Here is a 26,597-nt window from a genome sequence, read left to right as displayed (position 1 = left end):
GATGATATACCAGCGAGCAACTCCTGTTCCACGCTTGATGAAGACCTTGTTTTGAGATATTTGCTCAAGATTATGACTGTTAGAGCTAGATCATAATCTTTCTAAGTTTTATTCTCTAATTTTCCGCAATTTAGTCCTATTTATCGGCAACAACTGCATTCCTCTATTGATTTGGCTCACAATTCTACTTGGATGCGGATGGGTAGGTGAAGGAGTCAATAGATGTGGCCAGTAATAGGTATAATATTCCAATTGTGCAAACAACTATACTAGTGCGCCTTGTCGTGTAGCATTAATGAGGCTGCATTTAACAGACCAAAGACGGTTACTAAACAGGCTTTTAGCGGGTAATCTACAGATTAATATATATAATCTACAGATTGGCGGGTCTAGGTTTTAGATCCAGTATTCAGACAGGTCCTAATGTTACCCAAACCCGACCTGTGGCGAGACCTAGCATCAGTATGCTTTAAATTTACTACAAGCGCTATCATTTACTGGAGCAAGTGTAGAATCACCACTTTTACAGCCGCATAATGCTAGCGCCACCATGCTGGAGTTTTTGGATTGCTTCCCACATCTCCACAAAAGACAAATCCATTCTACCATTTCCATATTAACTTCAAAGTCTCTTCATTCTTTATGGTAAAAAAAAGAATGGCCAAACATCGAAGCAAAGCATCAAAGCGAGAGCATACAACAGCGTGTGTGTGTGTATAACTTCCCAGGGAAAGTTCATTGTATAGGAAAATACACCCGTGAGGTGCCCTTTTCAAAACCAAGTCCCGCACAAGAGGTATAGAGAGAGATGGGGAGTCATGTGAACGACATCTGAGGAAACCCCAGCCAGCCATCACTACCAGAATACTTGTTTATCGCCCCGAGTGGAGAAAATACAAACCAAAAGATAATACAATTGCGGGTACATTACACCATGAGGGTATTAGACGATTTGACTACACAGCCGTACCCTATTCACACACTGGGGGCCCTCACTAATATCCCATCCACTCCAGCCTTAACAAGTAACGCTGACAATATGTTACCTATCAGCGCAAATCACTCCTCCCCCGACAAAGGCACGCGTATGAATCCGTATGAGTAGCATCGTCCCCGCCAGCCGGAGCGCCCATTATACAAGACCGCGGAAAGGGCTAAGAATAACGCTAGCTAGAAAAATCACCCGAAGGTATACCAGAGAGCGTTGCTTTGTATAGAAGCCGAAGCTGAAGCTTATATGGATGGAAGAGGGCATAACTTTTTTCTTAAAAAAATTCTTCCAACCCGAGAAAAACCTACCTCTTTGGGCAATCATACATAGTATGCCTTTCTGAAGGACTCCAGTAAGGGTAGCTCAATCTCAGAGCTGAGAAAAGGACATCAGCCTCCCATCAAACACGTGACCTCCAGGATAACCCCAACCTGAATAACACTCTAACCCGAATCAGCCTAGCGCAGGCATTTTAAAGTCTCCTGCGCGGAGCTAAAATCACCCCCCCGGACGATCCGGAAAGAAAGAAGATGGACGATCGCGCAGACTGACAGTAGCTGCAGATCAACGCCGCTGTTCTACCAGTAAATACCAATCACACCATAAGAATAGGAAGAGAAGTGAAGAGGCGACCACAGCCCCGGTCAAACACCCCGGTCAAACAATCTCTCAGCCTAACTGCACAGCATACCCAGCATGCAATTACGCTCTCGACTTCGACCTTATCCATCCGTTCCGGACGGATGATATCACCATCCATCGTCCACCGTGCAAAACTCCCATTCTGACAGCAGAATATCTCCCCGCATGGTTCCTACTTCCGTTAGGGTCCGGTAAAAAATCTTTTCATTTATGACTGTCAATGCGATAGATGTTCTTTCTATGATCTCACACCCAACCGTAGGTAGAAGACAAACTTTGAAAACCTCCTGTCGAACCCTGGATGAACACCAGTTCGCTAGAGCACGGGTGCTGGTTGGGATTGTCGCCCCCCCCCCCCCCCCCCCCCCCCCTACCACTACCTCCAAAGCCAGGCCAGCTGATGTTGAGATACCCACCCCTCCCAAACCCCTACCCACCGTTCGGGGTTGCCCGGCGGCGGGGAAACGGGAAATGTCATGATGCAAATCCAGTGGAGGGAAGCGGATTCCGCCTCGATGCCTGGATGACCGCGCGTCGTGCATGCTCGGAGGCTGCTGGGAGGCTGAGGGTTCCACACCCATGATCATATCGTTGCATCTGCTTGCGGGCTTTGACGACATTATAGACTACGGCGAACGGTGCTGGAAACCTTGTTTCGCTGGAGGAACCGCGCAGTTGCCTACCGACCACATATAAGTATATCTCACGGCAGATCTCTCTTTCTTGCGGTCACCCACCCTTCGCTGCAACACTGCTCGAGCTCATAACAGACCGGCAAGAAAAGACGCTTCAACCCCCAAAATACATACCCCTCGAACCATGCGCTTCATCGCGACTATCGGCCAGCTGCTCCTCGCCGGAGTAGCTTTGGCACAGAGCAACACGAGCTGCTCGCCCTCTTCCTCGGATGCCCAGGTCGTCGAGTATGGCTGGGCGCTCTCGTACTTCCTGGACCGCTACTATAACCAGGTCCCGCTCAACCAGACCTTCCTGCAGAGCGCAACCAACGACTCCGACGCCGAGTACTACCCCAACTTCCAGGGGATCCAGCGTCTGAACCGCCTGGGGACACGCGCCGCCCAGCAGCTCGGGTCTAGAATTTCCGGCTTCACGGCTCCCAACTGCAGCTTCACCTTCCCCAATGCCAGCAGCGCCGAGAGCTTTGTTGAGAATGCCTTGACCCTCGAGTCAACCGTTGCTGGTGCCTACATCGCCCTGGCCGGCTACACTCAGGCTCCTGAGGTGTCCTTCCTGTGGGCTCGTCTGGCGGCCGAGCACACGGCGCACGCCTACTACCTGGCCAGTAACCAGGAGGACATCCTCTTCCCGGCCAACAGCTCCGGTCTGGTCCCCGCCTATAGCCCGGCCTATGTGCTGTCCTCCGGTAGCCAGAAGGGCAAGCTCGGTCGCTACCTCGGCAGCTGTGTCTCAGCGCCTCCCGCACCCTGCGGCCAGACCTTGTTCATCGGTCCCTTCGGCGCCACCTTGGCTCCCAATGTATCCGCCAGTGCTGCGGCCGCGAGCTCGGCTTCGCTTTCCGCTTCAGCGACTCCTTCTCCCAGCTGGGCGAAGAGATCTCTCTTCTAAGCCAGGAAAAGGTACAACAACCGATAAATCTCGCCTATGTCAATGCTATCCCCAAGGATAATCGATATACCGGATTCAGGCGATGATCGGGGAACGAGGAAGTTTTGATAGTGATTGGGTGGAACGGCAATCTCTGTGGCCTATTCCTGTAATCATATTTCTTAATAATTAGCATTCCGACTTTTTGTGAATTAAAGTTAAGACCAAGACCAAGCACTGTTGCTGCCTAGGTCCGGAATTGTCCTCTGTCTTTTGGTTCCGAGTAGCTCCGGCGCATCTATGCCTGCCCCTCTTTGAAGAAAGGAAGCTTTCGTTGACATGACTTCATTTCCGATGTATTAATATGTCCCTGGCCGGTTCTGTACAGCTGTATGAGATCATCCAGCAGTCAAATCCTGGGCAAGCCATTCATCCTGTCAGAGGAGTCAGGATATGCATACCGATGCTTCCGGTACAGGGGAGTATTTTTAGAACTAGTCTCATAATGTGATGCCCGCAAGTGAAGGAATTTCATGCGGTGTCACGGTGAACGTGACACACCATTCTTCGAGTGAACAGGCAACGCTGTTTCCGGTGCCAATTCTAACTCTGGAATCTGCGCTCGCGCTTAATTGTGTTGGGAAAAGTATTATCTTCGGATTCGTTTCAAAACCGTCTGCAAGCCATTATTCCGGTCGAATCAGGTCCAGGTATTTTTCCAAGCTCTCGCCCATCACATTGATGAAGGGCCACTGTGTATTCTTCCGAAACAGACGAGCCCAAAGCTGTATGACTGCTAAGCCAAGACTGGTAGGATCAAGACCCGGAAAAGTCTCGTCTTTATCCAAGTCCAAGGAATCATAAGCCTCTTGGACGATACAGCGTGTCCAATGCAGTATGCGGCTTTCGTTACCTATTTGAGTTGGATGTCAGTATACATGAGGTAGAAGGTGATGCTGGGTCATGACTGGGCTCGTACCGCTTAAACTTTGCGTGCCGCCAGTTTCCGCCAGCGACAGCAGCCATTTGCTGAGCAAGACCGCACATTCGAGGCTAGCGATTGAATGACGAACGCTCCAGAAGAAAGCTTGACTGCGGGCCACGTGGTCAATGCCCAGGCGTACTGGCACGCTCAGGGCGTGGGCCGCATAGATGAGCGCAGGTGTCAATTGATAGCTTCTGCTAGGGCGAGGCGACCGATGTAGCGCAGCAGCGATACGATATGGATCTCGCGTTTCGAGCTGACGATAAGCCCCTAGGTTCAGCGACAAGCGGACGTACGCTAGACCTAGAAATGAGCTGGATGTGAAGGGAATGGGGCCATTCTCGTTATGAGGGTCGAGGCTCGATTCGGGTGCTTGTTGCCACACTGATGTCCAGGTTCGTAGAGCTCTCCTGTGACGAGGTTTGCGGTCAGTAAACTTGAACTGATCTTTCAGGCCCTTCCGTGACATCTACAATGCAGATCCTGAACGTACTCAAGTTTGTTCAATTCCTCTGTTGGGAGTGAAAACGAATGGTCACCATTTGGTATGGAGAGCTCGCTCACGAGATGTATACGTTGAAGAAGACCGTGAAGAAGGATGTAGTTGCCGAGGGGCGCGGGAATCGGCTCCAGAGGTACTGGATGTCGTGCGGGTTGCAGCAACAAGGCAAGTGCGTCCTGGAAGAACAGCTGCTGGGAGCCAACTTCCTTCTGCGCAGCTTCCCATTCGTGAGCCGTCGCTGCGTTCCATTCTTTGGTAGAACACGGAAGGCGCAAGTGAACCTCACTGCTGCGCAGTACCGGGTAGATGTTATAGGCTATGCTATGAATATGGACAAAACAGAAGGAGATAAAGCGAGTGCGTCGGATGGATTCCTCCTCAGCCCACTCGTGCCATTGCAAAGGACCGTGTCTTGGAGCAGCGATAATGTTTTCCGCCAGACCAAATTCCCGAAGACATCGAACAAGCAAATTCTGCAGTCCAAAAGCCTCCTGAACGAGCTCTGCCTTCTCCCATGTGGAGTATCCCATGAGGGCTAGCAAAGTGCGGATGGTTTCAAGTTGCCTCCACGCGCTCATTCCCGTAGCGAACTCGGCAGGTGGGAGAGGGGATGCCTGGCTCGGCAGTGCAGGATCGCGAATGTGGTCCAGAGGGATCTGAACAATAGTGTTATATGGCATTCCATGCGGCTCTTTCGAAAGCCTGCAGAGCACAATCTCCTTGGAGGCATGAAAGAGCCGTTCCGCATTGCGGTGTTCGAACCGGTACTGGGCGCCGAGGGTCATGAAAGCGAGCACGAGCTCTGGCGCACGGTCATTAATCCGGAACGTCGGAGCATGCATGAAAGGTAGATGTGTATGGAAGCCGTCAAAGAACGACGTCAGATATCTGGTCAGTGTATGGCGTGATGGCAAGACGAAGTCTGGTATCAGGTAGCGAAACTCCTCCAGCGCAGCAGCCAAGCGCCGTCTCTGCTCCTCTGTCACCTTCAACGAGGAACTGCTCCTGGAATTCTGCGGTGGCTCTGAGAAGTCACATCAGTAACACAGCTCGTACTCGCCCTCGAATGGACGACATACCATAATCGTGAACCGAGCCAAGGCTCTGATCTTCGGGCGGCACCGATGGAAGCCATGATCGGAAGGGCGAATCTCCCCGAGAGGACCTCTCCGGAATACTTCGACGCGGCGCATCTTGTTGAATTGTATGGTTTCGATCAATGTCTGGAACAGTAGTTGCTGGCACTGGATTGTGCATCTGAGGCACTTCTCCAAAAGCGGGGACCCATTCGGATGGCAGTCCAATGGAGTCGAGAAAATGGGTGAAATCTTGGAAGTGGTTCAATTCTTCGGGAAGGTATGGCACAGGCTGGGCTATTTCTTGATTAATGCCAGGCTCCGTGAAGCTGTTTCTCCAGACGGCGAATCCTTACCTGGAGCTGGAGTATGTCGGTAATTCCCGGGAAGCAAGAGCTGAGCCGCCTCGAGAACCTCCGCATCGTGACCAAGCACACCGCTATGCGGCGGTATACTTGGAGGCGCGTGATTTACAGGCTCAAGCACGGGCGCTTGATCTGGCGTGATATATGACTCCCGTGGTGGTGGCGGTGGTGGAGGAGGTCCGGTCCATTGTTCCACATCTGGCGGGACTGAGAGAGGTGCGTCCGGGCGCGATGTCGGCGGCGGGACGATGAACCCTGGCGGCGCTGCAGCTGCAGCTGCAGCTGGAACTGGAACTGGGACTGGTGCTGGGGGTGCTGGTGGTACTGGCGCGGGCTCGGATGGTCGTGGGTGAGGTTCTACGCTCTCCGTCTCAGGCTGTGAATTGGGCGATACCAAGCCATTGCCAGGATGCGCAATGTTGGTGTGTCGTTTCAGCAAATCCCGGCGAGTGAAGGCCGCCCCACAAAAGCAGATATACGGTTTTTCTTTGGTATCTGCAAGCGGACAAAATTGGGGTTAGCCATTATGCAACATCTGACGCTAAGATATGTCGCATTGTCGCAATTGCAATAGCAATCGAGGCAGGCAGGGGGGAGAGCACGAAGCAGCGACATACGAGTGCGAACGTGGCGCTCCAAATGCTCGGTACGGCGGAAGCTGCGACCACAATGGACGCAGACCCGAGATTTGGCAGCAGCAGACGAGCGACGATTGCCCCGGACAGGCTGTGAGGGAGGCTGAGACTGCATCAAGACATTTGGAGGCGCAAATTGGATGTGATGTGTACGGAGTATGAGATAACCAGAAGCTAGCTCTCCAATTGGGCAAATTGGAGAAGCACGAGGCAGCAGGCAGGGCGGGCAGCGAAAAAGATGGAGGGGAGGAGTGAGAGAATCGCAAAAAGAGGAGAAAATCCAACCACAAGAGGCAAAGCGACCGACTCCAACGATTGCCGAACCCGCCGCTGCTTCCCCCAACGCCACTTTCGTCTCCACCGAAGCAGTCGGCGATAAGACTCGACAGGGAAGAAGACTCCAACTGCCCTCCCATTCGATCTACCAGTACCATCTATAAAGATGATGTCAGGGTGATACCGAGGGGACGAGGAGACCATAAACAAATTGCTCCATAGCATATTGTTGCTCACAACTCACCCCTCCCACACTCTTTGAACTGCCTGTCGCTATTCAGTTCACCATGACGCGAACATATACCTTCCCAGGTGTCGCCGTCATCACCGGAGCCGGCGGAACTGGTACGGACCGAATCCCACCCCCTCCATCCCAACTACCCAATTAACCCCTCAAAATCCACAGGCATCGGCGCAGCCGTCGCAAAGAGCTTCGCCGCCGCCGGCTGCGACCGCATCGCCATCACCGACCTCAACCCGAGCTCGTTGAACGACACCAAAGAAGCCATTCTCGCCGCCTCGCCTCACATCCGCCTACTCCACCAAGCCGGCGACATCTCCGACGAGGGCTTCGTGGACTCGTTCATCGCAGCCGTGGTGTCGGAGTTCGGCCGCCTCGACTACGCCGTCAACTGCGCGGGGGTGCTGGGCGACGCGCTGCGCTCGACCGAGACCTCGACCGAGATCTTCGACCGCATCACCAACATCAACTACCGCGGCTCGTGGCTGTGTTCTCGCGCGGAGCTCAAACAGATGGTTCAGCAGGATCCCCTGCCCAGCGAGGATCTGGCGGGGCGCGAGGGCCCGCGCGGGGCGGTTGTCAATATTGCCAGCCAGCTGGGGATCGTGGGACGGCCGGGGGCTCGTGAGTTCCTCTTCTCCTCTCTTGCTTGGAAACTGCGAAAATCGTCATGACTGATGCTAATTCGTTCCTCCTGGGGGAGAGGGGGGTGATGACAGCGGCGTACTGTGCCTCCAAAGCTGCCATTATCGCAATGACCCGTTCCGACGCCATTGACTATGCGCGGGAGGGGATCAGGGTCAACTGCGTGTGTCCAGGCGTGATTGAGACTCCCATGACCACGTACAGCGAGGAAGTCCGTGAACGACTCCGGCCTGCGGTGGACATCGCGCCCATGAAGCGGATGGGCAAGCCCGAGGAGGTGGCTGATGCAGTGCTCTTCCTCTGCTCGACCTTTGCGTCGTTCGTTCAGGGACATGCTCTGGTGGTGGATGGGGGGTATATTATCAACTAAGGTCATGAAAAGCTAAAAGCTATGCCGGATAACGATTGATGAACTGGTTTCCCACTCGTGGTGGACGGCAGTAATACGATGAATTGAGGTCATGAACTGTATGTCCAATGATGACGTGATGAATATGTACTTGGATTTTATCTTTCCTTTTCGAGAATGTATCAACAGCACCTCTCCTCCCCTTGACTCTTCCAATCGAAATGCTGCTCCCAGGCATGTCCCACACGAAGCACCTTAGCCTCCTGCCACAGCCCGCCGACAATCTGCATCCCCACCGGCAACTGAACCTCAGCGTTATCCCTAGCAGCCGCACGACCCACCGGAATCGACATAGCAGGATGGCCCGTGACATCGAAGATCGCCGTATTGATCGTGAGGCCCATACTAGGCCTGAGCGCCTCAACCGGCAGGTCGCGGGGGGAGCCATGGCGGGGGGCGACAATGGGCGTCGTCGGCATCACCACGACATCATACTGCCCGAAAACCTCCTCGTAGCGGTCCCGCAGCCGTCGACCAATATTGACTGTCTTGCCGTAGAGATCGGGGAACTGGGCGGCGAGATACAGGCCGTTGATGATCACGTTCTTGGTGCTGGGGAACGCGCGCCGGAAGCCCTCGGGCGTCCAGGGGAGCCGCGCGCGCTCCATCTCGGTCAGGTGCAGGCCGCGCCGGCCGTGCGCCTGGCCCAGCAGCGTCAGCGAGCCCGAGATCCGCTGCTGGATGGTCCAGATGGCCGGGCCGTGGTAGTGGTCCGGCACGGACACTTCCTCGACGACCGCGCCCAGCTCCGCGAACTTCTGGACGGCGTCCATCACGGCTTGCTTGACGGCAGGGTCGATGGTGGCGTGCTCGAAGCCTTCCTTCAGGTATCCTACGCGGACGCCGTCGAGTCGCCCTCCGGTTTCTTCTGTAGCTAGCGCTGTCGCATAGGCGGTCGAGCCGGGCTGCGGGCTGCCTAGGCATCGGTCGTCGATTCCGTCATAGCCGCTGATTGCGTCCAGACACAAGGCGACATCCAGCGTGTTTCGAGCAATAGGACCGGCGTGGTCGTTGATTGCGTCTCCGCTGGCAATGCCCGTGTACGGAACAAGGCCGTAAGTCGGTTTCAGTCCCACACCTGTCCCACACATCAGCACGCATTACAGAGAGGCTCAGAAACCCAGGACCAATTGCACGTACAGCCACAGAAAGACGAGGGCACACGAATACTCCCTCCCTGGTCCCCACCGATAGTGATATCAACCAGCCCGGCGGCGACCAGCGCCGCACCGCCCGAGGTACTCCCACCCGCCGAATAGCCTTCGGCAAAGGGGTTCTCAACGATCCCCTGCGCACTCGTGTACGACGAGGTCGAGTGGCAATAATTCTCGCAGGTCGACGTCCCATGAATATCGGCCCCCGCAGTCAACGCCCGGGTCACCACCGTGGCGTCTGTGACGGGGGTCCAGGAGGGGATGATATCGCTTCCAAGCAACTGGGGCACGCCTGCGACCGCAATCGTGTCTTTCAGGCTAATAGTCTTGCCGGCCAAGAGTCCTCCATCGGGGTTGCCTTTGATCAAAAACTTATGCGCCCATGCCTGGCCGAAAACTTGCTCTTCGGGAGAGGGTCGTCGAACGTTCAGTCGAGGGTATCGCTCGAGATCGGGGACGGGCTGGTAATCCGGGAGATTGGAGACCGTTTCTGCGCAGTCGTGCACAGCGGCCAGGAGTGTGTGGAAGTCGTCGTCCTCCTCTGGGCTGACGGAGAGACCGAGTCTCCGGAGAAGCTGGTTCGCATCTTCCTTCTTGACTGGGTTATCTCTGTTTGGTTGTTTAGCAAGCGAAGTGTGGCGGTAGATGGGTGGTTCGGTAATGTACGTACGGCGAGATGGAGGTGAATAGAACCGACATAGTGAGAAATGACTTCAACAGCCTTTCTTGCAAGCAACACAGTCCAGCAACAACTGATCAGAGCACCTTTTCACCCCTGCAATCACATTAAACGAGGAATATATTCCATTCGAAGCGGGGGTATCTGTGCAAGAAGCAGAAGATTGCTCCAACTGCCAAGCCACAGGGCCTTATCGCGGTTGGGGTAAGAGGACTCCAACCACTGCAGGATGCTGATAGACAATTGGCGCGAAACTGATCATTGTCGGCGAAAGCTTGATCCCAACGATGGCTTTCTCGTCTTCTCCTGTACAGTAAGTACTAAAGTAGATGTGACATGTGTCCCTGTCGAGAGATTCTGGGCCGTTCCGACCGTCGCCCACAAGCTTTGGACTTCCATCTGTTGCGGAAGCTAAAGCTAAAGAGGGGTCAGACCTGATTTACCCAAACTGTTTGACCAGCTCAACCCCGTGAACATGCATGCCAGCACTGATTCACACTGCTGCTATAACAGTATATTGGTATTAAGCTCTACCCCAATTCCCTATCAATCACCTTGCATAATCGATACAGCAGGGATGTCACTTACTCCAATTTGATAACACTACTCCAACGGAGGAGATAGTGAGCCGTTTGTTATCGCAACGTCCACCATTAGGTATGAGTGAAGCCATCAATCACTACCGAATCGGACAGGGCTATTAACAAGGATGATCAATTATTGCAAGACATACCATGCCAGCCCTGCAGCTTCATGCAGCTTGATCCCGCACTCTTCATACCAGTATAAGAATGATCGACCCCCCGCATTGGAAGGGGCGTTTCCCCCCCTTGTCCTTGTTCACATCAGTTGACATCCAACCATGACGATGACAAACGAGGCCAAAGACATCAAGACCTCACCAGCGATACCTGGTGAGGACATTGCTGTCGCAGACACCGAGCACATCAAGTCCAATAATGATGGGCTTGATGAAGTCTTTCAACAAAGCGAAGGGCAAGTGGACTTCCGGACCGTTAGCTGGATACGGGCATCAGCCATCTTTCTGAAGAGTTCGTTGCCCCTAAGCCCAAACAAACATCCATCAACATCCCTCACTAACCAATGGCTACCACACAGTGCTCTTCGCGACCGGCATCCTCTCGATTCCCTCGGTCATGTACGACCTTGGCGCCCTCCCCGGGGCCCTCAACGTGCTCGGCTGGTGCGGTCTTAACACGTACGGCGCCCTCGTGCTCGGCAATTTTCGAGACTGCTACCCACAATGCCACACGGTCGCTGACATGGCGCAGTTGATGGGGGGTCCGATTTTCCGAGAAGTGGTCGGGTTCTTGTTCGTCATGACCTACGTGATCACGGCAGCCTCCGGGGTGATCGGGGTATCGGCGGCCTTCAACGCGCTGTCGCTGCACTCGCTGTGCACTGTGTGGTTCTCGGTGATCGCCACCGTCATTATCGCCCTCTGCGCCAGTGTACGGAAGTTCTCCCATATCGGGTGGTTGACCTGGGTCGGGTTTTTTAGTATCCTCGCCGCGGTATTCATCATTGTGTAAGTCTTCCCTTCACCCGTTGCCTTCCGGCCGACATTCATTTCATGCCATAACATGACTAACACTTCCAAAAAAAAAAAGCATTGGAGTAACCACCCTCGATCGCCCGTCAGCGGCCCCGCAAGAAGGCCCCTACGACCTGGGCTACCACCTAGTCGGCCACCCGACCTTCGCCGCCGGCATAACCGCCTCATCGACCATCTTCGTCTCGTCATCAGCGACCTCGGCCTTCCTCCCCGTCATCGCGGAGATGCGCCCGCCCACCGCCCGGGCCTATCGGAAAGCCGTCGCTCTGTGCATGAGCTTCGTCACCGCCAGTTACCTGACCTTCAGCCTGGTGCTGTATCACTACTGCGGGAAATGGGTCGCCTCGCCGGCGCTGGGCAGCGCGGGTCCCGTCCTCAAGCGGGTGGCATATGGCATCGCTCTTCCGGGTTTGCTGGTCAGCGGGGCGTTGTACGTCCACGTCGCGGCCAAGTATCTCTTCGTCCGGGTGCTGCGCGGCTCGCCGCAGCGGAGGCGGCATCTCCAGGCGAACACTCCTGTGCACTGGGGTACGTGGTTAGCGTGTGTCGTGGGCATGGCGGCCATAGCGTGGGTGCTGGCTAGTGCCATCCCGGTGTTCACGTATGTGTTGGCATTGGTCGGGGCGTTGGGGTTCGCGCCGTTGGCAATCAGTTTGCCCGGGATCTGTTGGTTGTATGTGAATGTTTATCATGGTCGAGCTGACCCAGCCGATGAGGATGAGCAATCGTGGTATAAGAGGTGGACGAGGGTAGTGTTGGTTGCAGTGCATGTTGGATTGGTGCTGCTGGGACTGTTCATGATGGTCGGGGGAACATATGGTGTTGTGATCCAGATTCAGGAGGCGTATAGAGATGGGAGCGTGGATGGAGTGTTTTCATGTGCGGATAATAGTGGGACGGTGTCCTGACCGTCTGTAAAAGGTGTATATTGGAGAATGTTCGATGGCGGTTTTTGACCTCGCATGCATATGCTCAGTACTGGATACCCGTGTATCTAACCTGGTTAGCCATAAACCGGTAAATATTGCATAGAAACGCAATAATTTGATATGTGTCAAGCATTAGCGTCTCTGTAGAAAGACATGATCTCATTCCCACTGCATTAAAAATAGCTACAAAGAACGACGGCGCAACGCTGCATCAAGAAACTTCATACACGGTCATGAAAACGAAACCTTGTCCGATTGCCCCCACAATTGACAGAAAACCGCCGGATTTGCATCTCTTGATTTTGGATCTTCATAACTTGGCACATCGACGCTGTCGAATTGAGATGGACGGTGGTGCTATTGGTTTGCTTGCACTGGGTATCGCTCGAAAACACAACCGAACAGTTGGAGCCGTTGGCGATTTGCACGATGTAGCCCAGTGCACCGCCGTTGAGAATGGCATCGTGACATGGCAGACTGGTGTTTCCAGAGAAGTATGTGGTCTGGCCGGTGCATCGTTTGTTTTGATATAGTGAGATCTGCCAGGCAGTGGTCGAATTGATTGTGGATCCTTTGAGCGATGGGAACGCGTAGGTGATATGGCAGAGGAGGCTGATTATGGTTGACCAGATTGCAAGCATTTCCTTCATTTCGGAGTCTAGGTTGTATACCCGGGGATTGTCGAAGATAGGGATGTGGGAGGAGCTTATGGGGTCGATAGGTGTTTTGCGTATGCAACACTGCAATGGTTTCGAAAGGGTTGATAGATGCTGGAAGGAAGGTAGCTCACGTCGGAGGGTGCAGCAATGTAGGTATTTCTCGCTGTGGCTATGCCGAGTGTTCGAGCAGTCTTAAGTAATGGGGCAGCGGTGGGTTTATGGCTCTTGTAATAGGTAGGTAAATGTGGTTCGAGGTTCATGTGATCGAAAAGCAAATGGGGCAAGGGGCGGGGTTAGTTGACCTCCTTACAATCGGAGGTGAGTATTTTTGGAAGGAACATGTGCGTCATGATGTCACCTACTCCAGGGATGTCTGCACAATTAATACTGTGATAGATACTACCTGTACCTACTTTCCCCTGCGTTTCGCTTTCATTCCAATGAACCAATGACTGGCATGGGCTAGATCTGCAGGTATTGCAGGATGTCTTGGTCGATATTGTCGACAGCAGTCTGGTATATGCCATCAACTGGCTGGGGGCCTAGACCAGCTGCACCATCAATACCAAATGCCAGGTCAACAGATGTGGCTGGGTCAACAGTGGGCTGTCCCGTTGGACCAAGGTCGTGAAAATCAACCACCTCGGAGTATCTATGGTTCATGTCAGTCGGTCCTAAGGTACGCCGCATATAACCTTTGAACATACATCATGATCTTCCACTCATCGATGGAATGGACAGCCTCCTGGAATGACCAGTCAAACATCGTCTCTGCGACCGGTTCATCGTTAGGGTCGTGATAAACAGCTAGGTATGGATGTTCTAAAGCTTCCTCGGCGGAGATGCGTTTGTCGGGATCGATCACGAGCATTTTGGAGAGCAGATCAACGGCTATTCACACCTCGTTAGATCTCAGGTCCCCTGAATTTATCTACTAGTGTACTCACCTTGCGCATCGGCTCCGGGAAACAGGGATGCCCACACAGGAGGTTTGCGTTTGCCAAGTGACTGGACGATCTGCAAAGTCTGGCGGATGTTAGAGCTTGAGCCAAACCTTGATCAGTAGACTAGCTTACTGTCTTCGTGCTGATCCTCTGGATCACTTCATCCGGTGGGCTTCCCAACGCTTCCGTGATCAGGAAGAACTGGTTGATGTGGTCCTTGCCAGGGAATAAGGGCTTTCCACGCAACATCTCAGCAACAATGCAGCCTGCACTCCAGATGTCGACCTGCTTGCCGTATCTCTGCCAAGTCAACATGATCTCCGGTGCTCTGTAGTATCTTGTGGATACATAGCCCGTCATCTGGGGTTCTTGCACTCGAGCCAGACCGAAGTCACAGATCTTCAAGTCGCAGTTCTCGTTAATCAGGAGATTACTAGGCTTGAGATCCCGGTGGATGACCCCAGCCGAATGGATGTATTTCAGCCCCCGCTAGTCCACATCAGCATGAGTAAGATGCAGCATAACCAGGAGATATTTACCAAAAGCTGATACGTGAAGTACTGTACAAACTTGCCATCGAGGGGCTTAGAAGTGAGGAGTCGATTCAGATCGGTCCCCAGAAGCTCTGTGACAAGGTACCTGATTGTCCCCGTCAGTATCTCCACTCTGATCTTTTGCCACGTAATGCTGTGAGATTTGGGGTCCCACTTACACATCCTCGGACGGGGAGATGAAGATATCACTCAGGCCAATGAGCTTGTGTGGCACGTTAGCATGCGGAAGCAAAGAAAAGGAACAGGTACGGAACGCCAGCATACATTTTCATGACGTAAATGCTTGAGCAGCTTGACTTCCCGATACGTACGCTTAGCGATCGTGGGGTTCGAGAAGGGCTTCATCATCTTCTTGATGGCCACTGGTTGGCGGGCGATGAGATCGTTTGCGGAGCTGCGAGGTTTATTTTTGGGTCAGCCTATGTGCCCCGTTCTTTTTCTTCTTACCAGCAGGATACTATAGGAACTTTTAGGAAAAGGGAAGCCAATACCAGACGAGCCCAAAGGCCCCAAGTCCGACCGGTTGAAGGTCCGCATATCTAAAGAAATTAAAAGTTTAGCTTTGGGGGAGAGGTTCGTCCAACTACTAGGTACTACTACCAGGTTTCTAGAAAAACACCGGCGGGGATTCTTGCCTGTTTGTGGTTTCGAAGGTGGTTCCCAGGATCTGCGAGCGAATGAACTCGGCCATGACCGTGGGTTTGGTAGATCCGATCGGGGTAGGTAGTATGTGTACTGCAGTAGTATGTACGGATGGAGACGACAATGATCGGGATGATGACGATAATGAGATTTGATGATGGATGGATACTGGAATACTGGGGTTGTTGATGATGATGATGATGATGATGATGCAAATACAGCGCAATGAACGGAGAATAGTGTCAGTGGCGAGGTTCAAGGGGGAAGAGGTTTTATCGTCAGGGCAGTTGTATGACAGCTTGACAAAGGTGCATCTCGATCGGCCGCTAGTGTTAAGGGAGTGCCTCAGCCTGTGCAGTCACGTCTGTGGCGCTCGCGAGGGGCTGCTTAGACACTTCCGGACTCTTCCATCGGCGCTGGAAAAAGACGTGGTGGAAAATAAGACGAGATTTGATCAGCGATTGGCGGGATGAGTTACCAGCCAGCCAGCAAGGATGCAGGGAGGTGTTTTGTGGTGTTGTACGAATAATGTAGGACGTTGGAGGAAGGGGAGGAAATGAGGAGAGAGAGGGAGAGGGAGAGGGAGGGAGGATGGAGGATGGAGGGGGTGAATGAATAGATACTGTGCTGTGGTAGAACCTAGTAAGCATCAGCAGTTCCTCTCCCCAATAATTGAGTACTGTAACTAGACTACTCCGTAAACAGTCGAGAGTGCGACCCATGGTCTCATCTCCGTCTTTCTCCACCCCACCCGGTAGCCCGGGGGTATCTCCAGCACCTTAAGAATTATGGATCTCTCAGGGACGAACTAATCGTTGGAAGTATTTTCCTAAATTATTCTTGAGGATGAACTGACCCAGTGCATGCAGCGATTTGAGGGACAGAGATGTACAGTACAGACATACATATACATACCAAGTACAGGCGGTACATACTCGACACCTCGCATCGAGCGTTCCAGAACATGGGCCCTTGGTCGACAACAATCAAGGCAAAGGAGAGTTGGAAGTGTCGAGAAGAGCAAAGAAACCGGACTGTGCCTGTCAATCGCAGTTTAGCCGCGGGAGAAATACTCGAAATACTCCCCACGAGCCAATAGCCGTGCTGCCGCAGATGTGCTCTGACATCATCGATGGATCAGCCTGGTTTAAGGTGGTGTTGATCTTTGCCTTTATTGTCACATTCACAATCTATGGACTTGAAGACTAATGGTTCGATAGTATCCACGGTGTTAGGAACTGAGACGTATGCAATGAGATAGACCTTCTCCTGCAAGGCTGGTAATTATCCCATCGGCTATGGAATTCTAATCTCAATCATCGGACAGGTCAAGAAGTGACACCGACATCCGTCGGGGAGTCGCCTTCACCCCCTCCTCTCCTGCTTGGTTCTTACCGCGGCTCCCTCCTAGCTTCTCATCCATCAACATAAGATCTTCCATCGCGGTGTACAGATCTGGATCCGGCGAAGTCGACATCTCACTGACTCGAGCCTTTTCAAACAAGATGGCATCGTGTTCTTTGACTCCTCCGCTAGCATAGGCTTGGTAGGCGCGGATGCCTTCGGGGCGGGGATCCGCTTTCGGTTCCACCGGGACATTCAGCTCCGCCGCCGCCGCTGCATAGCTCGTCTCCAAGTCTACTTGACAACTTGTACACGAACATGAGTGTTGGGACGAGCAAATTGACCGACACTTGTGTCCGCATTCCCATCTCTTGTTGCAGACGCTGTCGCACACGACTCGCGAGTGTGGGAAGCTATGGCATTTCAGGCTGCACAAATGGCCGCAGTCGAGCTTCTCGCCGCACTTTTTATAGCATCCTCCATTTATGTAGTCCCACTCGGAGGGGCCTGAGTGAAGACAAAGAACCGTTAGCATCGAACTTATCTCAAGTCAGGAGGAGTAACCCACTCTTCATGAACGTCCCCTCTTTATGCTTCACGCAGGTCAGGGGCAGCTCCACCCCAATTCGCTGGGGCTTCATGATGGACACAACACGGCTCCACAAGTCGCTATTGACAGCAGCAAAACTTGCATTTCCGAAAATATAGAATCCGCATCTGGCACGCGACAAGGCAACGCAGACACGGTTCTCGATGGATAAGAACCCGATATTGTCACCACCACTACGGACCATGGAGAGAATGACAATCTCGTTCTCCTCACCTTGGTACGAATCCACAGTGACGACCTTCAGGTACAGGCCTTGAAGGTAAGGGTGTCTTTTCATAAGGCTCAGCAGATGCTTTCTCTGTCCATTGTAGAATGTCAAGATGGTGATCTCGTGGACAGGCACACCGTTCTGTATCAAATAAACAAAGAACCCCACGATCATCTGTGCTTCGGTCTCATTGAACTTCGATGCAAAGCTGTCTCGAGTCTCCGGCCAATTATGAGTGAAGAAGTAAGACCGGCGGTCCCCCATGCCAACCACTTTGGGGCGTTGAAGCACCGATCTATGGTCCTCGAGGGTGCCGTAGATGGGCTCAAGCAATTGCCGTACCTCAGGGGGCATTCTTCTCTGCCATCGCAAGGTGACATACTCCATGTTGTTATTCACTAGCCGCTCAAACATAGATATATCGAGGTAGAAGGGGTCTCCTTCCAGGTCTTGCACCGTGCAATTTCCTCGCAGTTGCTGATGATCGCCGACGAGTATCAGGTGCTGAAGAGAATCAAAACATGCAGCTGCAATTGGGGCTTCAATTGCCTCAGCAGCCTCCTCAATCAGCACAATTCTGGGTTTCAAGCTCGCAACAAGACCTCTGTACTTGCTCAAGCCGGTAGCAGTCATGCCGATGACCTTTGCGCTTCGAAGAATGGCATGATCTAGCTCCCATCGGCCAGCTTGTATCCACTTGCAATTCTTCTGGTACTTCGAAGCGAGTTCACGGAGCCGTTTTGTAATTCTATCCTTGAGCAGCTGCCGCATTGAGTCGTACATGTGTCCTCGTGCTTCGGGCTTGACCTTCCACAAATCCGCGAATTTGGTATGGTTCGATGGTAATGCACTGGGGAAAGAGGGGCTCCGCCCACACATGCTGTCAAGAATGTAGAGAAAGCGACCTTTAAGGTACTCGAAACCGTCATTTTCGAGCCCTTGCTCCGCCTCAAGCTCTCTTAACTGTTCGTATTCGAGGTCAATCTCGTCTTCTTCGAATCCGAAATTTTCCTCTGCATATTCGACCTGGAAAGGCACTACTTCTTCCCCGAGCCAAGTGACTAAAGGATCGATGTTGCCTTCTTTGTCCGAACTGATCCAATCCTGTGCTCCCTTGTTTAGCGAGCTTAGCTGAGTTTCAGTAAGCACACCGTACTGGACGAAGAACTCCAACGATAGCGGCGCACCCGCGCGCTCGGCCCCGAATGGCTCTAAGAGCTCGGCTATCTCTTTGGTAAGCCTTCTGTAGTCGAGATTGGCTGCTGTCCCGACACTGCCACTGACTGCAGCCATCTCATTTGCTCGAATAGCGAAGAGAGTGCGCAGTTTGACACCGGGATCCGAGCTGCGTGCGCCCAGACGGATGTATTTCTCTTCAAAGAGCGATACCAGTCTGAGCAGCTGATCTAAGGCATGGTTTGTCTGAGAGGCAAGGATTATGGGCGGGTCACTGGGTGTCACGTTGGATAGCAAGATCTTCAACGCAAGAACCGACACATATGTTTTACCGGTCCCCGGAGGACCTTGGACAATGGACAGTCGCTTGGTCAGCATGTTATGGAGGGCTTCCCATTGGGTTGCATCACGATCCCCAATCGGCACCGATGGCCATCCTGCAAGCAGGTCAATTCGACTGTCTTCCTTGCACTCCCCGAGGATAGCCTGGAGATCGACGAGAGGGTTGCATTTCACATATGCGGGTGGCTCGATCTGAGGGTCAAGTCGGCATATGTGGTTGGATAAAGGGAAACTGCACATCATAGTTAAACACCGGACATGAGATGGAAGAATACAAGGTTACTTACCTTTCCTGGTCAATCTTCTGCAAAGCCGTCATCGTGTGTCTAAACGACTCAAAGTACCCATCTTTTGCCTCGACCATAAGCCACTCTTTCTGGGGGTCGAACTCGATATCCTCAGGCTTCGCGAAAAAGATGTCTATCTGCGGAGGCTTCATCTTCACACTCTCCAGAGCCCTGCTCGCTACCACACCGACGACACATTGCGTCCGAAAGAAATCGTCTACGGGGGAGAGCGCGAGAAGAGATCCAGTGATTAGGCGCTTTGAGTACTCCCAAGCGATATTCTTCCCGGCTCGATGTGTAGAAAACTGAATCCGAAACCCCAGTCCCTTCGGGGAGCAAGTGACACCGATAATGTAGACCTGAACGATCGTAGACATAAGCCAAGCTCCAGGACCCCAGACACGCAGCGCTGGCTCACGAGATCAGACATACCTTCTCGTAGATCGAGGCGACTTTGTTCTCCATCATGTCCGGATGTTCGCGCACATGTGCTACGGCATCCCGCAGCGGAGCAACGGCATCCTCTCGCAGCAGCTCATAGTGGGCTTTGAGGTACGCGTGCTCCGACTCCCACGGACCAAAGATGTTGTTTGGGGCTAGGTCCACGAAGTTCTCGTCGTCTTCCTCCTCCGCGATGCCCATGATCTCCGCTGAAGAAGGCAGCTCTGGGCGATTCAGCCATGTCTCCGAGGATTCGGGTCTGGAAGGGAGGAGATAGTTTCTGATCTCGGGACAGGCATGGTTCTTTTTCGCTGAAGGGACCTCTGCCGGCTCAGGGAGTTTGCTTGTGTGTAAGAAAAGCCCTCGTTTCTGCTTCTTGTGCTTCATGCTGTGGGTTGTTTGTCGAAAGAGGGGTTGGCTTATGGAACACTCGTGTTGACCGGGTCTGTTGTAGGTGGTAAGGATGAGGGTGCTAGCAATTGCGTGTTAGGCCTCTAGATAATCCGAGGGTAATAGGTTGGCTTGCTTGGCAAATTCAAGATCATAGGTCTGTGTTATGCTGGGAGTGGTTCTTGACTGACAATGAACTTTCTAGGATAGCCAGGAAGTGATGTTATGATATGCGTGCGTAATTCTTAACGACCAAAACAATTGTGCTCTAAAGAGAGAACGAGGACTTCCGACCCAAGTAGTTCGTGTGCAAGTTTAAAAGAACAAGCTAAGCTGCCCTCAATTTGAGCCGGTGCACTCTTAACGGAAGAATTTCCGTTCACTGTAAAGCCAAAGCAAATAAGAAAATAGCTCTGGCTTCCATAGTCAATGCAGTGACTTGTTCTTGTTCAGCAAAGAGGTTTGGCCTGATTCACACAATGGAATACGACTAGCCTAAGCCCTCCAGCTCTATGGCTTCCTTCACTTTTTTTTTTTTTTTTATCAAGAGAGCAGCTTTCATTTCGACGCGATTGCAATCACCAGATCTAGGTATGATTTATATATTTTCAAAAGAGTTTGTTTGTCTTCCAGACAAAGCAGTGAATATAACAGTTCTTAAGCACTCATTGATCGATGCAGACGAACTGTGGGTTACCCAGTCATCCTAGAAGCATAGCTAGGTCGTTGTTCGTTTGCAGGAACAACAATGCCGGCAAACAGATAGCCCCAACGAAGATCTAGGCCATGGGTGTATGGAGGTATAAAAGCGTGCCACATGGCATTGCTTTGCAAGTTGGGCCACAGCAATTTTCTCGGAAAAACATCCCACCCTTCTAACTCCACAGAAATAAGCAGGACACGAAGAAGCCGCTGCCAGCAAACAACCACAACCTTCATCATGGATCCATCATCGAAGTATGCCCTGTCGAAAAGTGTTAATCCGGGGAAAGATTCCGCTAACCGTGTTCGGCATGCCTTTGCAGCCTCCACACTCAGGCATCAACTAGGCGGTCAGCCATGCTCGCCCCGGGGAAAAAGGTACAGCCATGAGCCATCACCAACTGATCGCAATCTTCAGCCTATATCGCAGCACTTTATATTTGGGGACGTCAACGGAGGTGCTGATACAATTCGACCTATAATACCGAGAAATGTGCTCTCGAAGACCATTATATACCGGCAACATTCACCGAAACTAGAACAGTACAATGCGCGCATGGCATGCGACTCCAATAACCCCGATTCATTGACCACTTATTGAAGCCCCCACCCTACGCCCCGACAAGGGTTCTAGCAACCCCAGCCGTGCATACACCCTATACTACTGGCAACTACACACTCGCGCTGCCGCTCAGTCGCTTTTCTTCACGTATAGCTATAATCTCCGGCTTCCAGTCGCAAAATGGCCTCCCTCGCAGGAGATGACGACGATCGCGATCTTGCTGGTAAAGACCTCCCCCTCCCCCTCCCATGACCTCTTTCAGCAGCATTCAACTAACACATTCCCGCGGAAATAGGCTCCCAAGACGGCAGCTCCGACAATGAGATGGACGATACGCTCCGAGACGCAGACGACGGGATGAACGACAACGAACCGGACGCCGACGCCGAAGACGCCGACCCCGATGCGGAAAGCCAGTCCAATGTGTCCGAGAGCGCGGGGATCGCGACGCAACAGAATCAGGACGTGGAGATGACGTCGCCGAGGGCTGCGAACGTCGCGTCTCCGGTATCGGTATACCACCCGCCGGTGCGACCGGAGTGCCTCACGGCCTCGACGTTCGACATCGTGCCCACGACGGCGGCCCCGCACAGCACCTCGATTAACGCGGTCACGGCCACGGCGGATATGCGATGGGTGTTCAGCGGGGGCTCGGACGGATACGTGCGGAAGTTCAACTGGGTGGACTCCATCAACAGCAAGCTGATGCTCACGGTCGCGCAGCGGCACCCGTTCGTGGACAGCGTGATCAAGGCCGGCGTGCTGATGACCTACTGGGAGAACATGGATGGGAACACAATCTCGCCGGTCTACTCGCTGGCGAGCCACAGTGAGGGGCTGTGGCTGCTGTCCGGTCAGGAGTCAGGCAACATCCGCCTGCAGTCCGTCCGCCACGAGGAGGGCAAGGAGATCGCTCTCCTGCAGCAGCACACCTCGGCAGTCTCGGTGCTGACCCTGACATCCGACGAGAAGTCCCTGCTGTCGGGCAGCTGGGACAAGCGGATCTTCGACTGGGATCTGAACACCGGGCAGACGCGCCGCGCGTTCGGGGCGAGCGCCGGGCAGGTTTCCGCGATAGAGATGCGCCCGGAGTCCAGCCTCCCTGTGCCGAAGGATGTCGTCGAGCCGCCACAGCCGAACGGCACGTACTCGTCAAACTACCACGCGGCAGGCGGGGAGAATAGCTTCGAGTTCATGGACACCTCCAACGACCAAGGCGACAGCGGTGCTGGCCCGGACCCGCAGGCGGGCTCGCCAGCGGACTCGCTCTTTGGCGGCGCCGACTCTCTGTTCGGCGACGCCGACGGGGCCGGCGGAGACGAGGCGGGCGGATCAGGCAACGCATTCGGCATTGACGAAGATGACGAGTTTGGCAAAGCACTCACGAACGGAGTGCCTCCGGAGGCCGATGCCCCCGGCGAGCCGGAGACGAGCCACAACGAGGCGGCAGAAGCAGCACAACCACCACCACCACCACCACCACCCCCAGCGCCCGCAGATGCCGTTACCGCGCCCCCCGACCCGAACGCCATGGACCAGGCGCCGGATACGACCGAACCAGCCCAGTCCAACGGCGCTCCCCGGCCTGTCGTCAACGGCCTGCCTCACGCGGAGGAGATCGAACCGACCGCGCAGAGCACTGCCTTCAGCGAACCGGCACAGCCCGAACACACGCCCAGCAACGACAACACCTTCCTGGGGGCGTCGATGGACGGTACGATCCGCATCTGGGATCGACGGCAGCCCGACCCGGTGGCGCGGATCATCCCGCGCAATGCTCCTCCATGGTGTATGAACGCCTGCTGGTCCCCGGACGGGAACTACATCTACGCGGGCCGGCGTAATGGGACGGTGGAGGAATACAGTCTCCACAAGGGGCTGCGGGATCCGGAACGGACGTTCAAGTTCCCTCATGGGAGTGGGCCGGTGACGGCGCTGAGGGCGATGCCTAATGGCCGGCATATTGTCTGGTAGGTTTGGTCTGTTGATGTGCAGGCTGGTCAAGCTGACTGAGATGGTGTAGTGCATCGCATGATATTCTTCGACTTTACGACCTGAAGCATGAACAGGTGACTCGACACTCGACGGTACCCTTCCTCATTATCCCTGGGCATCGGACGGGTACGGTGTCGCAGCTGTATATCGACCAGGCGTGTCGGTTTATGGTGTCAACGAGTGGGAACCGGGGATGGGAGGGGAACACGACGGAGGTGTTGTTGGGGTATGAGATAGGGGTGCCTCGGTGATGGATTGGGGATGTGGAGAGGAGTCTTCACTGAGAGAAGAGTGATTGCTTGGAGTGTGCGCAGTAGCTGGTCCCAGCTGCATACTATTCGACAATGCCACACTATATTACTTACAGACCATAGATATGGCAAATCAACGATCACAACAGTGCCTACCATCTTGCTTTTGGAAGTACACTTCATCCCAAATCCATTGCTAGAATATAGTGTTAATCTATAGCATCAACTCATCACAACACACATTACGCCCACACTGAATAGAACCCCCCAACCCCAAGTTCATAAATCATAACCATCATAAACAAAAAAACTACCCGGTGAACTCCAACCACAGGAAACAAACTCACTCATAAAACCCCTCAAACCCAACCCCCGGACAAACCCCCTCCACCCCGCGCCTCCACGCCCCATACAACTCATTCCCCTCCCACCGAACCCTCCCATCCACCTCCGTCTCAAAAACCACATACCCAGGCCCCACCCCAGCCCCAGTATCCTCCCCCTCGTCCCCAATACCACTACCCACCCCAGCAACCCCCCTAACCAACCCCCCAAACCCACCATCCCGAACCTCCCGCCGCATCACATGCCCCCGCGCCTCCACCTGCCCGACACTCCCCACCCGATTCACAGTGACCAGATACGCCCCGTCCCCGGGCAAGACCCTCTCCCGATCCGGGCGCAACGGCACCGCCATCCAGGCGGGATTATTGTACGAGTCTGGCCGGGCAGGATCGTGTTTTCCGGGGAGTGGGTGCGAGAGCAGCACGGCGTCGAGGTTGGTGACGTCGGTGACGAGGCCCGGGGTCTGGAGGTAGAGGACGCTGTCGTAATTGACGAATTGCATTTGCCCGTGGCGGAGGAGTTGGGTGTCTGTTGTTTGTGTGCCTGGTGGGGAGGAGGTGTCGATGGGGAGGAGCCAGATGCTGTTGGCGAGGGCGGCGGTGCGGAGGTGGGTTAGGGCTTGGGTTATGGTTGAATGCTTGCTGTTGGTGGTGCTGGGGGGGTGGGAGGGAGTGGATGGGGCATAGAGCTGGTCCCATTCGCGCGGGTACATGAAGAGTCGGTCTTGGATGCGGGTGCGGTTTGTGGGGTCCGGGGCTGCAGTTAACGAGTGGAAGAAGAGGATCGCGCTGCAGATGTGGCTTGGGTCTGGGCGGGTGAGGAGCTGGAGGTACGCGTAGGTGCCTTGCGCGGCGGGAATGGAGTCTTGGTCTGAAGGGGTAAGCGGTTTTTGCTGAGTTGGTGGTGTGTTGAGGAGGAGGGACTGGTCCTCGTTGTGAGGGGATAGCTCCGGCGCGCGGATGGCGTGTTGGATGTTGCGGACGGATTGTTGTTGGAGGACGTAGCCGGACAGGAAGAGGAGGAAGGTGAAGGTGCAGATGATGCCGGAGGAGATGATCACCGAGACGGTGGAGGAGGTTAGGAGGACCATTGCGATTGCGATTGCGATTGCGATATCAACCACATGGGCTGGAGCGGAGGTATGTACAGTATGAAGTATGGTATGTGTATGCTGGTTGATAATGCTAATGCGGGGGAGGAATGGTAGCGTTTGTACTGGAATGGGTATGCAGTCACGAAAAGATAGAGTTATAAATAACCTTTCACCAGGCACATCCCTTCTCACACTAAGTAGTAGGAGTACCCATAATCATTGCCTCATCGTTGATAGAATCATCGGCGCATAATATAAACACCGACTTAGCTCATGTTTCAGAGGAAGAGTGATTTCGTTGTCCGCGCGACAATCGATAAGAAAGAAGGCTTGGCAAGGGAACTTGCGCCAAGAACCAACTCCGAACATCCTCAACTTTCCACTTCCCTTCCTCTCCTCTTACCTTACGCCCCCCGCACTCTTTCCCTTTCCCTCTCCCTCTCCCTTCCCCTCGTCTTGACTTCGCCAGAACCAAAAGATGACTCACCGCGCCGACGCATCCTCCTTCCTCGACAACCGAGGCTACACCGGCCCGCTGATCCGGGGCGTCAACCCGGCGACGCTCTTCGAGAAGGCGGTCCGCGACCGCATCACCGACTCCTACTACTGGAAGGAGCAATGCTTCGGCCTGAACGCGGCCACCCTGTGCGACCGCGCCGTGGATCTCACCTGCATCGGCGGCGTATACGGCGTGGCCGAGAAGCCCACCCCGTTCCTGTGCCTCGCCTTCAAGCTGCTCCAGCTCAACCCGGACCGCGACATCATCCTCGAGTATCTGAACTTCACCGATCCAGACACAGAAGATCCCCCGACCTACAACAACCCCAACGGGAATAACGGTGGGAATCACGATGGGGATGATGATGGAAGCGGCGCGGTCGTCAAGGCGCGGGGCGACTTCAAGTACCTCCGCGCGCTGGCGGCGTTCTACGTGCGGCTAACCTTCCCCGCGGCGGATGTCTACAAGACCCTCGAGCCGCTGCTGCTTGATTACCGGAAGTTGAAGCGCCGGGTGCGCGACTCGTTCACCCTGACGTATGTGGATCAGTTTGTCGATGAGCTGTTGACCAAGGATCGTGTCTGTGGTACGAGTCTGTGGAAGTTGCCGCCGCGGCAGCAATTGGAGGATTTGGAGTTGTTGGACGAGCGGGTGAGTCCGCTGCAGGCGGAGTTGGAGGAGATGGAGAGGAGTGATGACGAGGACGACAAGGAGGAGGGTGAGGAGAAGGATGATTGAAGGGGAACTTTTCTATTTGCTGTCATCGATGGATGCATTGATGCGGACGAAGGAAAGAGAAGGCTTTACATGCCTGGTTAACTCATGCAGGCTAAGCCGGCTGGCGGCCACCTGGGATAACCTAGTGGGTACTCCGCGTTTAAG

General features: G+C 53.9%; 12 protein-coding genes across 12 annotated transcripts; 5 read left to right on the top strand and 7 right to left on the bottom strand.

The window, feature by feature from the left end:
* Nucleotides 1-1,527: 1,527 nt before the first annotated feature.
* BO82DRAFT_109370 (uncharacterized protein) lies at nucleotides 1,528-2,352 on the bottom strand. The gene has a single exon (XM_025629799.1). The coding sequence runs from the start codon at nucleotides 2,251-2,253 to the stop codon at nucleotides 1,741-1,743; it is 513 nt and encodes a 170-aa protein (XP_025490569.1). The 5' UTR covers nucleotides 2,254-2,352; the 3' UTR covers nucleotides 1,528-1,740.
* BO82DRAFT_355536 (uncharacterized protein) lies at nucleotides 2,182-3,519 on the top strand. The gene has a single exon (XM_025635476.1). It carries the CDS (start codon nucleotides 2,453-2,455, stop codon nucleotides 3,218-3,220), a length of 768 nt encoding a protein of 255 aa, XP_025490568.1. The 5' UTR covers nucleotides 2,182-2,452; the 3' UTR covers nucleotides 3,221-3,519.
* Nucleotides 3,520-3,885: 366 nt separating this feature from the next.
* BO82DRAFT_286697 (C2H2 type zinc finger domain protein) lies at nucleotides 3,886-6,877 on the bottom strand (the record flags this gene model as incomplete). The annotated part of the gene is made up of 7 exons (XM_025631557.1): nucleotides 3,886-4,112; nucleotides 4,179-4,594; nucleotides 4,678-5,342; nucleotides 5,400-5,710; nucleotides 5,766-6,059; nucleotides 6,119-6,622; nucleotides 6,745-6,877. The coding sequence occupies 7 exons, from the start codon at nucleotides 6,875-6,877 to the stop codon at nucleotides 3,886-3,888; spliced, it is 2,550 nt and encodes an 849-aa protein (XP_025490567.1).
* A 224-nt stretch (nucleotides 6,878-7,101) lies between these two features.
* Nucleotides 7,102-8,394, top strand: BO82DRAFT_109382 (SDR family NAD(P)-dependent oxidoreductase). The gene is made up of 3 exons (XM_025629800.1): nucleotides 7,102-7,383; nucleotides 7,445-7,903; nucleotides 7,999-8,394. Exons 1-3 carry the CDS (start codon nucleotides 7,326-7,328, stop codon nucleotides 8,292-8,294), a joined length of 813 nt encoding a protein of 270 aa, XP_025490566.1. The 5' UTR covers nucleotides 7,102-7,325; the 3' UTR covers nucleotides 8,295-8,394.
* BO82DRAFT_109366 (putative amidase) lies at nucleotides 8,205-10,293 on the bottom strand. The gene is made up of 3 exons (XM_025629798.1): nucleotides 10,158-10,293; nucleotides 9,474-10,096; nucleotides 8,205-9,411 (listed from the first exon to the last, which is right to left on the bottom strand). Exons 1-3 carry the CDS (start codon nucleotides 10,184-10,186, stop codon nucleotides 8,456-8,458), a joined length of 1,608 nt encoding a protein of 535 aa, XP_025490565.1. The 5' UTR covers nucleotides 10,187-10,293; the 3' UTR covers nucleotides 8,205-8,455.
* A 680-nt stretch (nucleotides 10,294-10,973) lies between these two features.
* Nucleotides 10,974-12,650, top strand: BO82DRAFT_338222 (putative neutral amino acid permease; the record flags this gene model as incomplete). The annotated part of the gene is made up of 4 exons (XM_025633424.1): nucleotides 10,974-11,218; nucleotides 11,286-11,715; nucleotides 11,798-12,419; nucleotides 12,459-12,650. The coding sequence occupies exons 1-4, from the start codon at nucleotides 11,029-11,031 to the stop codon at nucleotides 12,648-12,650; spliced, it is 1,434 nt and encodes a 477-aa protein (XP_025490564.1). The 5' UTR covers nucleotides 10,974-11,028.
* A 145-nt stretch (nucleotides 12,651-12,795) lies between these two features.
* Nucleotides 12,796-13,472, bottom strand: BO82DRAFT_109285 (uncharacterized protein). Its single transcript, XM_025629797.1, has one exon. It carries the CDS (start codon nucleotides 13,319-13,321, stop codon nucleotides 12,893-12,895), a length of 429 nt encoding a protein of 142 aa, XP_025490563.1. The 5' UTR covers nucleotides 13,322-13,472; the 3' UTR covers nucleotides 12,796-12,892.
* On the bottom strand, nucleotides 13,447-15,519 carry mpkC (mitogen-activated protein kinase mpkC; the record flags this gene model as incomplete). The annotated part of the gene is made up of 9 exons (XM_025640036.1): nucleotides 13,447-13,982; nucleotides 14,038-14,221; nucleotides 14,278-14,356; nucleotides 14,407-14,763; nucleotides 14,814-14,913; nucleotides 14,987-15,030; nucleotides 15,093-15,222; nucleotides 15,320-15,367; nucleotides 15,464-15,519. 9 exons carry the CDS (start codon nucleotides 15,517-15,519, stop codon nucleotides 13,793-13,795), a joined length of 1,188 nt encoding a protein of 395 aa, XP_025490562.1. The 3' UTR covers nucleotides 13,447-13,792.
* Nucleotides 15,520-16,697: 1,178 nt separating this feature from the next.
* On the bottom strand, nucleotides 16,698-20,265 carry BO82DRAFT_417650 (putative DEAD box helicase involved in nonsense mediated decay; the record flags this gene model as incomplete). The annotated part of the gene is made up of 4 exons (XM_025640035.1): nucleotides 16,698-17,321; nucleotides 17,383-19,382; nucleotides 19,438-19,796; nucleotides 19,870-20,265. The coding sequence occupies 4 exons, from the start codon at nucleotides 20,263-20,265 to the stop codon at nucleotides 16,783-16,785; spliced, it is 3,294 nt and encodes a 1,097-aa protein (XP_025490561.1). The 3' UTR covers nucleotides 16,698-16,782.
* A 1,143-nt stretch (nucleotides 20,266-21,408) lies between these two features.
* BO82DRAFT_338213 (WD40 repeat domain-containing protein) lies at nucleotides 21,409-24,001 on the top strand. The gene is made up of 3 exons (XM_025633423.1): nucleotides 21,409-21,755; nucleotides 21,828-23,502; nucleotides 23,556-24,001. The coding sequence occupies exons 1-3, from the start codon at nucleotides 21,713-21,715 to the stop codon at nucleotides 23,776-23,778; spliced, it is 1,941 nt and encodes a 646-aa protein (XP_025490560.1). The 5' UTR covers nucleotides 21,409-21,712; the 3' UTR covers nucleotides 23,779-24,001.
* A 120-nt stretch (nucleotides 24,002-24,121) lies between these two features.
* On the bottom strand, nucleotides 24,122-25,213 carry BO82DRAFT_338212 (uncharacterized protein; the record flags this gene model as incomplete). The annotated part of the gene is made up of 1 exon (XM_025633422.1): nucleotides 24,122-25,213. One exon carries the CDS (start codon nucleotides 25,211-25,213, stop codon nucleotides 24,122-24,124), a length of 1,092 nt encoding a protein of 363 aa, XP_025490559.1.
* Nucleotides 25,214-25,694: 481 nt separating this feature from the next.
* Nucleotides 25,695-26,453, top strand: BO82DRAFT_365933 (PRP38 family protein; the record flags this gene model as incomplete). The annotated part of the gene is made up of 1 exon (XM_025637021.1): nucleotides 25,695-26,453. One exon carries the CDS (start codon nucleotides 25,695-25,697, stop codon nucleotides 26,451-26,453), a length of 759 nt encoding a protein of 252 aa, XP_025490558.1.
* Between the last annotated feature and the right edge of the window lie 144 nt (nucleotides 26,454-26,597).

The sequence above is a fragment of the Aspergillus uvarum genome (genome assembly GCF_003184745.1).
Source record: "Aspergillus uvarum CBS 121591 unplaced genomic scaffold BO82scaffold_37, whole genome shotgun sequence".
In the NCBI taxonomy this organism is placed as follows: domain Eukaryota; kingdom Fungi; phylum Ascomycota; class Eurotiomycetes; order Eurotiales; family Aspergillaceae; genus Aspergillus; species Aspergillus uvarum.
The sequence above is the reverse complement of the archived record's forward strand: the minus strand, read 5'-3'. Positions and strand labels throughout refer to the sequence as shown.

Bases quoted from the DNA above. Each gene is read 5' to 3' on its own strand.
- BO82DRAFT_109366 (XM_025629798.1), bottom strand. From the start codon at position 10,186: ATGTCGGTTCTATTCACCTCCATCTCGCC. The intron at 10,097-10,157 runs GTACGTACATTA...ACAACCAAACAG, and splicing joins CTATTCACCTCCATCTCGCC to AGATAACCCAGTCAAGAAGG. The intron at 9,412-9,473 runs GTACGTGCAATT...TGTGTGGGACAG, and splicing joins GCCCTCGTCTTTCTGTGGCT to GTGTGGGACTGAAACCGACT.
- BO82DRAFT_338213 (XM_025633423.1), top strand. From the start codon at position 21,713: ATGGCCTCCCTCGCAGGAGATGACGACGATCGCGATCTTGCTG. The intron at 21,756-21,827 runs GTAAAGACCTCC...CCGCGGAAATAG, and splicing joins CGACGATCGCGATCTTGCTG to GCTCCCAAGACGGCAGCTCC. The intron at 23,503-23,555 runs GTAGGTTTGGTC...GAGATGGTGTAG, and splicing joins AATGGCCGGCATATTGTCTG to TGCATCGCATGATATTCTTC.
- BO82DRAFT_109382 (XM_025629800.1), top strand. From the start codon at position 7,326: ATGACGCGAACATATACCTTCCCAGGTGTCGCCGTCATCACCGGAGCC. The intron at 7,384-7,444 runs GTACGGACCGAA...CAAAATCCACAG, and splicing joins CACCGGAGCCGGCGGAACTG to GCATCGGCGCAGCCGTCGCA. The intron at 7,904-7,998 runs GTGAGTTCCTCT...GGGTGATGACAG, and splicing joins CGTGGGACGGCCGGGGGCTC to CGGCGTACTGTGCCTCCAAA.
- BO82DRAFT_355536 (XM_025635476.1), top strand. From the start codon at position 2,453: ATGCGCTTCATCGCGACTATCGGCCAGCTGCTCCTCGCCGGAGTAGCT.
- BO82DRAFT_109370 (XM_025629799.1), bottom strand. From the start codon at position 2,253: ATGTCGTCAAAGCCCGCAAGCAGATGCAACGATATGATCATGGGTGTG.
- BO82DRAFT_109285 (XM_025629797.1), bottom strand. From the start codon at position 13,321: ATGAAGGAAATGCTTGCAATCTGGTCAACCATAATCAGCCTCCTCTGC.